Genomic DNA, 10,904 nt, shown 5'->3' on the forward strand with positions numbered 1-10,904 from the left:
GTATTTTCAGCCTCCCTCTGCCACTTTGAATTACTACTTTTTTTTTTTTAACAGAGGATAGATAGGGAACACCTAGAAGATCCCAAACTTACCTTATATTATATTTTGCTATTATACATTTTACATATATATTCTATAATATCATATATTTTATTTTAATGTATTTTGTTATCATCTTAAATTTTTGAAGAACTAATGCTCCTCTTTCTGTGTTGCTGACTCACTGGTGATGGAAGGTTTCCTTCTACGTGTTGACAAGTTCTCACTGTAAGCGCATCCAATCAAAGCTCAGTTTTTCTATAGAAATCTATGTAGCTGGGAAACTGAAATGTCTCTAAGTCCAGAATGAGGTTGCCTATGTTGTTCTCAGGTGTCTGAGAGACAGTACTTGCCAGTGGCCAATTTTTATACTAATTTCACATCTCTAGGTTTCCCCTACGGTGCTATTAAAAGACTTGAACTCTGTGTGGGGCACAGTCTGGGCTTTGATTTCTTTCAGATTTCTTCCCCCTACCCCTTCACCCCGCCTCCGCAGAACCACTTGAGTCAAACCCTTGCTGCGTCCCTGGGCAAAGTTTACAAGATCCTCTTTCATGGGCATTACAGCCTTAAGGTTCTGGTTCACTCAGTGGGGGTCTTGGGGTTACCTCTTTACCTCAAGCAGGGCTTATGCCTCTGATTCTATCCCAGCATGGAGGTTAATCCCCACAGTCCTACTATTAAGGTTGGGAACTCATCCTTGTCTTTCTTCCTCTTGGGAACAAGATTCTTGGGCGCAATGGCTCACACCTGTAATCCCAGCACTTTGGGAGGCCGAGGCGGGTGGATCATCTGAAGTCAGGAGTTCGAGACGAGCCTGGCCAACATGGCGAAGTCCTGTCTCTACTAAAAATACAAAAGTAGAGAAGTCCCGTCTCTACTAAAAATACTGTACTAAAAACACCACTGGCCGTGGTGGTGCATGCCTGTAATCCCAGCTACTCAGGAGACTGAAGCAGGAGAATCAATTGAACCCATGAGGTGGAAGTTGCAGTGAGCCAAGATTGTGCCACTGCACTCCATCTAGGGCAACAAGAGTGAAACTCCATCACAAAAACAAAACAACAACAAGATTCCCACAGCATGAAATGTTCTCTGCCTGAATCCATTTTGTCTGTAATACCATTTTGTCTGGGATGTTTATGTATCTTTTTAAACTGAAATTTTGTTCCAGCTTCTTTTTTATGCAATCTTGTCAGGTTTTAGTATCAGAGTTATACTCATGTTCTGTAAAATGAGTTTGAAAACATTTCCAATACAATGATGACCTGAGACAGTCAGCCTGTTATTACATGAGTCAAGAAACACTCCGTGGACTTCAGTCCCATACCCAGGCCCTGTTCTCAAACAGGTGAGCAGGCCAAAGTTCTCCTCTTGGGGCAGGGGACAGGGAGTAAGAGGAACAACACATCTTACCATGTTACATATTTCAACCCCACTTACAGGATCATGCTGCATATTACCTTTTAGAGCATGGGAATTATTCGGTATTTTAAAGTAGGTAAAAACTTGTCTAATAAAGTTAACTGGACCTGCACATATTTCGGAGAAATTATTTAACTACCTGAAAAATGTTTTAAATGGTTATTGCTTATTTAGGCTTTCTATTCAATTCTAATTTACATTTCCTAAGACAGTCATCTGTTCCAATGAGATTTCCCAGTATATCACAATTGTCTATATATTTCCCTCTAAAGCTGTTTTATATCCTCCTTGTGCTTGCAGCTATCACTCTTATTTTATGCTTCCTGCTTTTTATGCCTCATTCACAATTCTTTTATCTTTTTCTTTTTGAGACAGGGTCTCACTCTGTTGCCCAGGCTGGAGTGCAATCAAAATTCACTGCAGCCTTGACCTCCCAGGCTCAGGTGAGCCTCCCACCTCAATCCACCTTGTACCTGGGACTACAGGAGCTCACTACCATGCCCAGCTAATGTTTGTATTTTTTGTAGAGACCAGGTTTTGCCATATTGCCCAGGCTGGTCTTGAAGTTCTGGGTTCAAGGGATCCGCCCTGCCTCAGCCTCCCAAAGTGCTGTCATTATAGGTGTGAGCCACAGCGCCCAGCCTGACTTGTCTTTTTCTACATGGACTGCATTTATTCTCCATCCTCACCTTTCGTTTGAAATTTATTCAGCTATTCAGCTTGGTTTAATTTATACTATCAGTTATGTTTCCTGTTTGACACTCAAAACTAAATAGCTCTATTTCTCAATAGCAAAATTTCAAAGCGTCTGTTGACTCTAAGTAAGATGAGGATTTTTAGCATGCTTTTACTTTCCTCAACCACTTCCAATTTCCAGGCATAATGATAGTATATTACATATCTTCACTCTTTAGAACTATTTGGATATTTGCTTTATAGCTATAGCTATGTGATTCCTTTGACTTGCCAGTTAACTGATATTTAATTGAACATTCCTTTTATAACTTCCCTCATTTTTTTTTTTTTTTTTGAGACACAGTCTCTCGCTCAGTCGCCCAGGCTGGAGTGCAGTGGCACGATCTCGGCCCACTGCAAGCTCTGCCTCCTGGGTTCACGCCATTCTCCTGCCTCAGCCTCCCAAGTAGCTGGGACTACAGGTGCCTGCCACTACGCCCTTTTTGTATTTTTAGTAGAGATGGGGTTTCACCATGTTGGCCAGGATGGTCTCCATCTCCTGACCTCGTGATCCACCTGTCTTGGCCTCCCAAAGTGCTGGGATTACAGGCGTGAGTCACCGCGCCCGGCCCCCTCATTGTTTTTATTGTCTCTTTTTTTTTGAGATGGAGTCTCGCTCTTGTCACCCAGGCTGGGGTCAATGACGTGATCTCGGCTCACTGCAACCTCCGCCTTCCAGGTTCAAGCGATTCTCCTGCTTTGGCCTCCTGAGTAGCTGGGACTACAGACACCCACCACCATGCCTGGCTAATTTTTGTATTTTTAGTACAGACAGGGTTTCACCATGCCAGCCAGGCTGGTATCAAACTCCTGACCTCGGGTGATCCGTCCGCCTGGACCTCCCAAAGTGTTGGGATTACAGGTGTGAGTCACCACATCTGGCCTTTATTGTCTAATTTTTTACCTTTATGAAAGGAATGTTTTGGCCAGCTGGAATAGACCTTGGGATACAGTGGTTTCTAGGGAAGGTGCTATTTCTTACATTCCAGGATCCAATGCCCTACAACTTGAGCATATGTACTGCTTGCGTTATTTATTACATTGTTAAGGAACTGTAATCACTGGAATGCTTGAAAAAACATCATGGTCTTTGGCAGGGCCACAGCTGTGGTCACTTCACAAAGCACTTTCCTAAAGAGTGCTGTGGCCTGTCCACTTCCTAGTTGGCAAAGATTCCAAGTTCTTAGGTATTGATTCATAGGGAGCAAGGATAGAAATCTACCTTCTTCCTGATGCCCCTTTAAAAAAAGTCTTTTATATGCCATGCCCTTTGTACTATGTCTGACACATGGCTGTCACTCAATGCTTATTAAATGAATGAGTACATTAATATGTCAATTCTGCCTCAAACAAATCCAACATGTATCCATGACTCTACAGTCCATCATTCCTGCTCTAGCTAAGGTCATTATAGTCCAAACTTTCCTTCCTTTAATTCTTTATCCACACTACAGATTTTTGTGGTTTCCTTAAGAGACCTGATCATAAGCCACACACTTTCTTAAAAATCACCAACGACTCTCTAATGCCAAACTCTTTAGAGAACTTCGACTTTTTTTTCTAGCTCCATCTCATTTTATAAACTGTCCACTTTAGCCTGGTCCCTGAACAGGTCCTCATGTTCACAGTTCTAGTGCTTTTCTAATCTCACTTCTCCATGTACTTTTGAGTACCCTTTCTTACACATCTTGTGAAATTTCACACCCCAAACCCTCAAACGTCACTTCCTCTCTGACTTCCTGACCCCATAGCAAGTACTCCCTTACTCTGTCCCCATAGCATTTTCAACATATCCTGGAGAATTTAGTACATTTAATTGCACTTCAGTTGTTTACTTCCACTTTAGACTTAAGAATTCCTTAGAGCAAATATTCATCTTTTCATACCAAACTATCATAATGCTTGGTACTTAATAGTACCAAATACTACGTGACCTTAATAGGTGCTCAAAAAGCTTAAATTCAATTTCTAACACTAGACATACACCACTCTACACTAAATTGGAAGCATATCACAGCCTTTCTGCTAGGAAATGTATTCTGACTTAGCAAAACAATCTCTCCCCAGAGAACCACCCCCATACACTTAATTTTGCATTCATTTCAGGGTGTTCATGAATGCCAATAACCAAATTCCACCCCCTCAACAAACACTGTGGCTGTAAACTGAGATTCTCTTCTCAAAAAATAGGACATCTGGCATGGTAGAAAGAGATCAGGCTGTGGCTAGAAACATCAAGTTTTAATACCAGCTCTTACACTTAGCATGAGTTAATATTTAAGCTCCAGGGCTCAAATTCCAAATTTTTTAATGTGGTGAATACATATCGACTTTGCTAGTTTTGCTTTATTGAAAACTGATAAAGTAGCGCAATGTAGCCACAGAAGTGTATTTTTAACTACAACTTGTGTCATGCAATTGGCATGGAATATTGTGTCACCATCTCATGAAAGTGAGGTAATGCAGTTGCCACTTGCAAATGAAACATGAAAATAGTATTCATTGTTCAAATACTTACAATATGGGGGCTTTTTGTATTTAAAAATAAAACTGGAATTTAAAAAATCTTTTACATAATCCTTTTTCAATTCATTCAAATTAGTATTTTACCTTAAGTGTCCTGGGTTTATCTTATAGTAGTAAGATTGTTGGCTTTCTTTTCACAAAGGTCTACCAATGGGTTCATGGTACTCAAATAACCATAACTCACTTTTTCATTTCTTCTGTATTATGTACTTTTTGTAAAAATACCTATCAGGCTGCACCTGACATACAGCAATCAAGTAAGATTTTCATTAATGGTTATTAACTTTAGAATCACCATATAAAGCAATACAATGAAAAACAGGCTTGAGGTTTCTCCAGATATTTAATGCAAGATGCAATGTAGCCATATTCCATGAAACGTGGTTAGCAGTAGGGAAGTTGTAGCCCTACCGAATCAAACAAAGTATTACAATACAGCTGAAAGCTTTATATAGATATATTTCTGTTCTTAATTGCACTAATACAGACAGTTTGATAGATAAGCTTGTCTCTTGTGCTTTTTCTACTTTGGGAGGTTATATACTTTAGATGTGACACAAAGAAACTCTACTGGTTTAAGAGTTCTAAGTTTTACTTTTACTATAGACCTTTTTTCCCCCCAGTTTAGATGGGAAGACCCAGCCTTTGGTATAAATAACTTACTTCCACGACAATATTTAAAGGGTATCTTTAGTGTTCACTGTCAGTTGTGTAGTCTTTTGGTAAGGGGGTGGCTAAAGCCTCTTTACTCTCAGTAAGTGCTCTGGGCTGATGGATAAACACACTAAATTTAACACCCTGGTTGTTTGCAGCTCTGACAAAACCACTATTAGCAGTCATTGTGATGGCTTTTAGGGTGTCTCCTGTCCCAAAAATTGTTAATGAGCGGCTATTAATTTTCGAACTGGCCACTAGTCTCAAGGCTCGCTCAGAAGGTTGGTCTGGTACCACATTAATTCGCTTAATTAACATAGTGGCCCTCTCTCTCTCCCCAGGTCCTCCTAAGGTATCTAAAATAGACTGAAAGTCCTTGACAGCAGATTCACAAGCAAACAACTCCTTGTCCTTCATAAAGGCCTCCAGCTGAGGTAGAACCTGCTCTTTCCTCTCTTGCTCTGCTTGTTCTGTGAGCACTTTTTCTTTGAAAATAAAGTGGCAGCCTCCATAGCTGAGGGCAGATACATATGTAATTAAAGTTGTAATGTCCAGATTTACTCTTTTGCACACATCGACCTTAATTTCTGTTGGAAACGCAACACTTGCTAGTATATTTTCTCGGTCGACTCTGGTCACCTGCAAAAGTTCAGGACCCTCATCATCTGATTCACTCTCACTCGGTTGGAGCTCTTCAGGGTGATCTAACAGAGCGTTGACTGCTACTATGTCTCCTCTCACAGATATGCCCATTTCTTTCAGCTTCTCTGCCATGGGGCTGGAGACACTGTTGTAAAACGCAAAGATGATGTGAGGGTTGCTATATTGCACTGGCTGCTGGTGACTGGCCTGGAGGAAGTCTTCAGCCTGCTCAATGATGCTTTTGTCACCATATTGGCCCCTGCCCAGCCAGATGTTATGAAGAGCTTCAGCCTTCCGGCCAATGGCTTTCACCCAAGTATGACCACCATTTGCAACTACATCTACCACAAGGGTTTGCTTTTCTCCAAAGGTATCTGTATAACCAAAGACATGAAGAACACTAACAACTTCTTCCAGGTTTTCTGCTGATTCCACAATGGCTCTCAGGTGTGTTAGGTTAGTGCTTTGTAAATGAGATTCTTTAATAGCTACTTTCCCAGCTTCTACTTTCTGTAAGAATTTTAATTCTGCCTTCAATTTGCTGCACAGCTTTGCACCACCTTCTATGCCACCTTTTCTTGATCTAGAAAGTGATTCTGCTCTCTTGATCAGTTCCTTGGCTATGGCGATTCGTTCACAAAGCATGGAATGTGCAGACATGCTGTCAGCATTATTCCTTTCCTAGGGAAAGAAACAAGGCAAATTTGAGTAGTCTCCTAAAATTATGACAATCAATTCTTCACTGGTGATTAAAAACTTCAATCTAGCAACACAGCTTATGGAGGCTGAGTCTATGAACCTGGGCTTGTGTATGTCTCATTTTGGAGTGGCTCCTTCCTCTGATAGCTAAGGGAAGGAAGGAAGCTACACTTCTGAACTCTTTAAGTATGTGTGACCTAAGACCTTCATTTCTTCAGCTTGAAAGCCATGGGGACACAGCATGGTCCTAGGTTAGGATACAATGCAAGAGTTGGGCAATCTGCTATATAAATAATTCCCTTATGTCTATCAGCGGCCTGTTTAACTGCTGAGAAATTTTAATGAAAGGCTTGGACAGTCAAGACAAAAATGCTGCAAACAAAAATACACCCAGACTGGCTACTTAGCAAACTGTCCAAAGCAAGTGTGTGTCCTAAACTGAGCACCTCGGCCTCCCTAACCTTTTCCTCCTTCCTGAGTTGGTCTCCTTCAACCGGCTGCCTCATGATTTCCCCCAAGGCTCGGGGTACTTACGCCAAAAAAAAAATCAACACTGCCTCATTTCTGCATTTGACGTCAACCCAGACTATTTTAAAAGATCGAAGACCACCAACTTGCGCGCCACTCCCACTTCGAAAGAAAACCCGAAGATGAAACTAAACTCCAAGGCTGCACCTCGTGGCGGCCGTGCAGGCGGCCACAGCGCAGGTCGCCGGGTGGGCGGGCCAGAGGCCGGCTGGGCCTTCTCGGTGGGCTGCGGGGCCCTCGGCCCTGCCCGCCCACCTGCACAGCCGGGCCCTGCCAGGAGGGGCCGGGGCCGAAAAGCCCCCACCGCTAGCGCCGCGGCTCAGGAGCGAGGCGCTGAGAGCGCGCGGCCGACCCCCTTCCCGCCGGGTCGGCCCTGCCCAGTCCCCTCTGGCCTCAGAAGGGGCGCCCAGCTCCCAGCCTCCCCGCCTCGCTCCCCGGCTCCTCACCGGCAGCGCCAGAACCGCGAGCGCGAGCACGCAAGCGCGTGCAGGCAGAGGCCAGGACCCGCCAGGAAATCTCAACCGGGTAGCCCCCACCCCACTCGAACGCCGAGGCGGCTCCACCGGCGCGAGCCCAGCCGCCTCCGGCGCCTCCTGCGTCACGTGGTTCCGGGCCGGTTGACGCCAAACCTGCGATTCCCAAGCGGCAGCGCGGCCTCCTGAGCCGAGTTGACGCTGGCGCGGCGGCCATGTTTGTTGAGGGCACCTGGCTTCTCCCGCTTGCGCCGCCGCGTGAGCCTGGAAGCGCGCACCCACCTGGCTCCAGGAAGGAACAGGGACCGAGCTCGCGTGCTGGGCCTCACTCCCAATGGAGGCGTCGGCCACTCCATCGCAACCGGGTCCTAGGCATTTTGGGGCTCATTTTAACAGAAGAAACACGCTGGAGAAGCTTGTCAGAGGTGACAGCTGAGAAGTACTGCTGCTGGGGCTTCTGCCTCCAAACCAAAGTACTTTCCACTGCATTGTCCTGGGCCCTCCATAGAAGATGTGCTGTCCTTCTGAAGAGAAAAAATGATTGCATGGCTTCTGCATATTAGCATATTAGCCTAGTAGAGTGTCCAGAGTCACCCAGAAAGATTAGGGCTGTAAGAAAGTAAAGCTAATTTAAAATATTAAAGAGGACTTCCAGTTATAATTAATGCTGTGTATCCTTCTCCTTCTCCAAACCTTAAATAACGGTAAAGCAATGACAAAGGGAACAAACCCACAAAGGCAAAAAGAACGAGAAGAGATGACTGCAGACCGGTTATACCAACACATTTGTGGAGGACAAGAGCAATAACTTACTCATTCCTTACAGCGTGGCAGACATTGTTCTAAGTGTTTTACACATTGTTCAATCCTTTAAACAACCTAAAAGGGAGATATTAAGTATACGTTACAGATAAGTGAGCCATAGAGAGGTTCCTGAACACAAGCACCCTCTCTGCAGATGGAGGTGTCAGGAGAACTGAGGAAACTGCCTGTAGAAGGGGATATTTAGCCAGTGATTCACAAAGCAGAACCCCAGAAAGCTTCAGGTGCCTTGAAGGTAGAAGGGAGGGCAGGCAGGATTGAAAATGTAAATTGTTCAGGCAGAAGACTAGTTTAAGATGCTAAAGACAGGGCATCAGAGGGATTCCAGACACACAGACTAACAAAGGACGAGAGGTGCCGTCATGAAGTTTACCTACTGAATAGAGCAATGCTAGCAGCCACCTTCTCTGCCCCTCCCATAATGCAGGCACCCCTCCACCGCTCCCCACCACTCTCTTCCCATAACCCTATTTTTCTCTGAAGAAATGAGTAGACGAAAGACCCTAGAGAACTGGCTCGACGATACCAACATTCAGCATCCCCTGGTGTGAGCCTCACAAACACAGCATTTCCCAACATTTTTGTTTGGTATTTGAAGGAAATGGAAAACGGGAAAAAATGGTCTCAAAAAGTATTCTATAACTAGCATCTTCAAATAAAAGATATTTCAGCTATGAAACAAGAGGATTTCTTTTTTTTAAGAGGAGACAGCAGAGCACAGGAAATGGTTCTTCTATAGTAAAAATGATATCCCCAATTTTGGAAAAATTTAGAAAGTAGAAACAGATGAAAAATGGTGCAAAAACAAAAGGATCCAGTATCCAATTAACAGGAGTTTAGAAACAAAAACAAAATGAGGAGAAAATTTTTCAAAAACCTAATACTAGAAAATTTAGTAGACAGAAACGTTTTTCACAGTGCAAGGGCCCAGAGTGCTCACCACAATGACTATTAAGAAACCCACACAAAGGAACATGGTTGTTAAGTTTCAGAACACAGCAGATAAGAGAAAAACTAAGAGCTGCAGAGGGGAAAACTTACAAAGGACTTGGCATCACATACACAATAGTATCAGGCTTCCTATCAGCAACACTGGAATTTAGAAGGGAGTAATGCTTTCAAAATGTGGAGATAATTTATTTCTAACTTTGAGTTTTAAAACCCAGCCAATTCAGAGAGAAAGCAAGGAGAATAAAGATAGTTTCAAACAAGCACCTAGCCTGGATTGGAACAGGAAGACAGGGGGTTCTAAGAGAAACTTCTCTGAGGTGTGGGGAAGAGAACTGATACAGGCTGCCTGATATCTGACTGATGAGGAAAACAGTAAGCAGAAGGTGTTAAATTTCTGTTGGGGGAATCTGGCAAGAATTGGTGACAGCTACACAGAAAATAAAGTAACCAAAAAAGTGGGCTGGGCGCCGCCATGGTTCATTTGTAATCCCAACACTTTGTGAGGCCAGGACAGGAGAATCACTTGAGCACAGGAGTTCAAAACCAGCCTGGACAATGTAGCGATGAGATCTGTCTCCACAAAAAATAAAAAAATTAGCTGGGCATGGTGGCTGACATCTGTATTCACACCTACTGCAATGGCTGGGGTGGGAGGATTGTTTGAGCCCAAGTCAAGGCTACGGTGAACTGATTTGTGCCACCTCACTCCAGCCTGGGTGACAGAGTGAGACCGTCTCAAAAATAAAAATAAAAAAATAAAAGCAGTTATCACCCCCAGGAAAGTTGTTCAGAAAATGTAATAGTAGTACACTTGGTCAAAGAAAAATCTTCAACATGATTTAATTGAGGTAGGGAGAAGGAAGTCAGTGTGATATGAGGATTCTAAATTCTCATCTTGCACAATGGGAAGTTTGGCAGCTCAACTCCAAGAATCCAAGAAAAAGGCATATAATCTGACTATTTTGAAATACGGACGCAAGTACCTGATGAAATACCTAAAAAAGTCAGAAGTGATGGCTTTCAGGGAGTAGCACTCACGTGTTAACTTTTTAAATATGCTCATGCTTAGGAAGTTATCAGTTAATTGGCAGACAGATATTGCTAGTTCCGTTAAGTTTCTTGAGAACAGGGTAGAGGGAAGAGCTCTAAATTGAAGGAACTGTGTGAGGCAATGTGACTTTCATACAGAACCACCAGGACTGGTTTTCAGGAAATTAGGATTCTAATCCAAGGGAACTCTCAACTCCTATATGTTCTTGGGCAATTCACTGAACATCAACTTGCTCTTCTTTGCAATGGGGGGCTCAGAGAGCTTGCCTACATGGACGAGTAGACTCCTGAAAAAAAGGTGAGGTAAATACTAAGAGTAGGCAGTTTCATTCTATGAAGAAAATTGAGCAATAGATGAAA

The 10,904-nt window shown here is 43.3% G+C and overlaps 1 protein-coding gene across 2 annotated transcripts; it reads right to left on the reverse strand.

The window, feature by feature from the left end:
- Positions 1-5,049: 5,049 nt before the first annotated feature.
- Positions 5,050-7,864, reverse strand: CUNH7orf25 (chromosome unknown C7orf25 homolog). Of its 2 annotated transcripts, none has more exons than XM_033193908.1 (2): positions 7,255-7,682; positions 5,050-6,702 (listed from the first exon to the last, which is right to left on the reverse strand). In XM_033193908.1, the coding sequence occupies exon 2, from the start codon at positions 6,679-6,681 to the stop codon at positions 5,416-5,418; it is 1,266 nt and encodes a 421-aa protein (XP_033049799.1). In that variant the 5' UTR covers positions 6,682-6,702; positions 7,255-7,682; the 3' UTR covers positions 5,050-5,415. The 2 variants fall into 2 exon arrangements, with proteins under 2 accessions (XP_033049799.1, XP_033049800.1); XM_033193909.1 differs by lacking the exon at positions 7,255-7,682 and adding an exon at positions 7,695-7,864 and having other exon boundaries at positions 5,056-6,702.
- Positions 7,865-10,904: the final 3,040 nt, after the last annotated feature.

Source organism: Trachypithecus francoisi, unplaced genomic scaffold (assembly GCF_009764315.1).
Source record: "Trachypithecus francoisi isolate TF-2019V2 unplaced genomic scaffold, Tfra_2.0 Lachesis_group4, whole genome shotgun sequence".
Taxonomy (NCBI): domain Eukaryota; kingdom Metazoa; phylum Chordata; class Mammalia; order Primates; family Cercopithecidae; genus Trachypithecus; species Trachypithecus francoisi.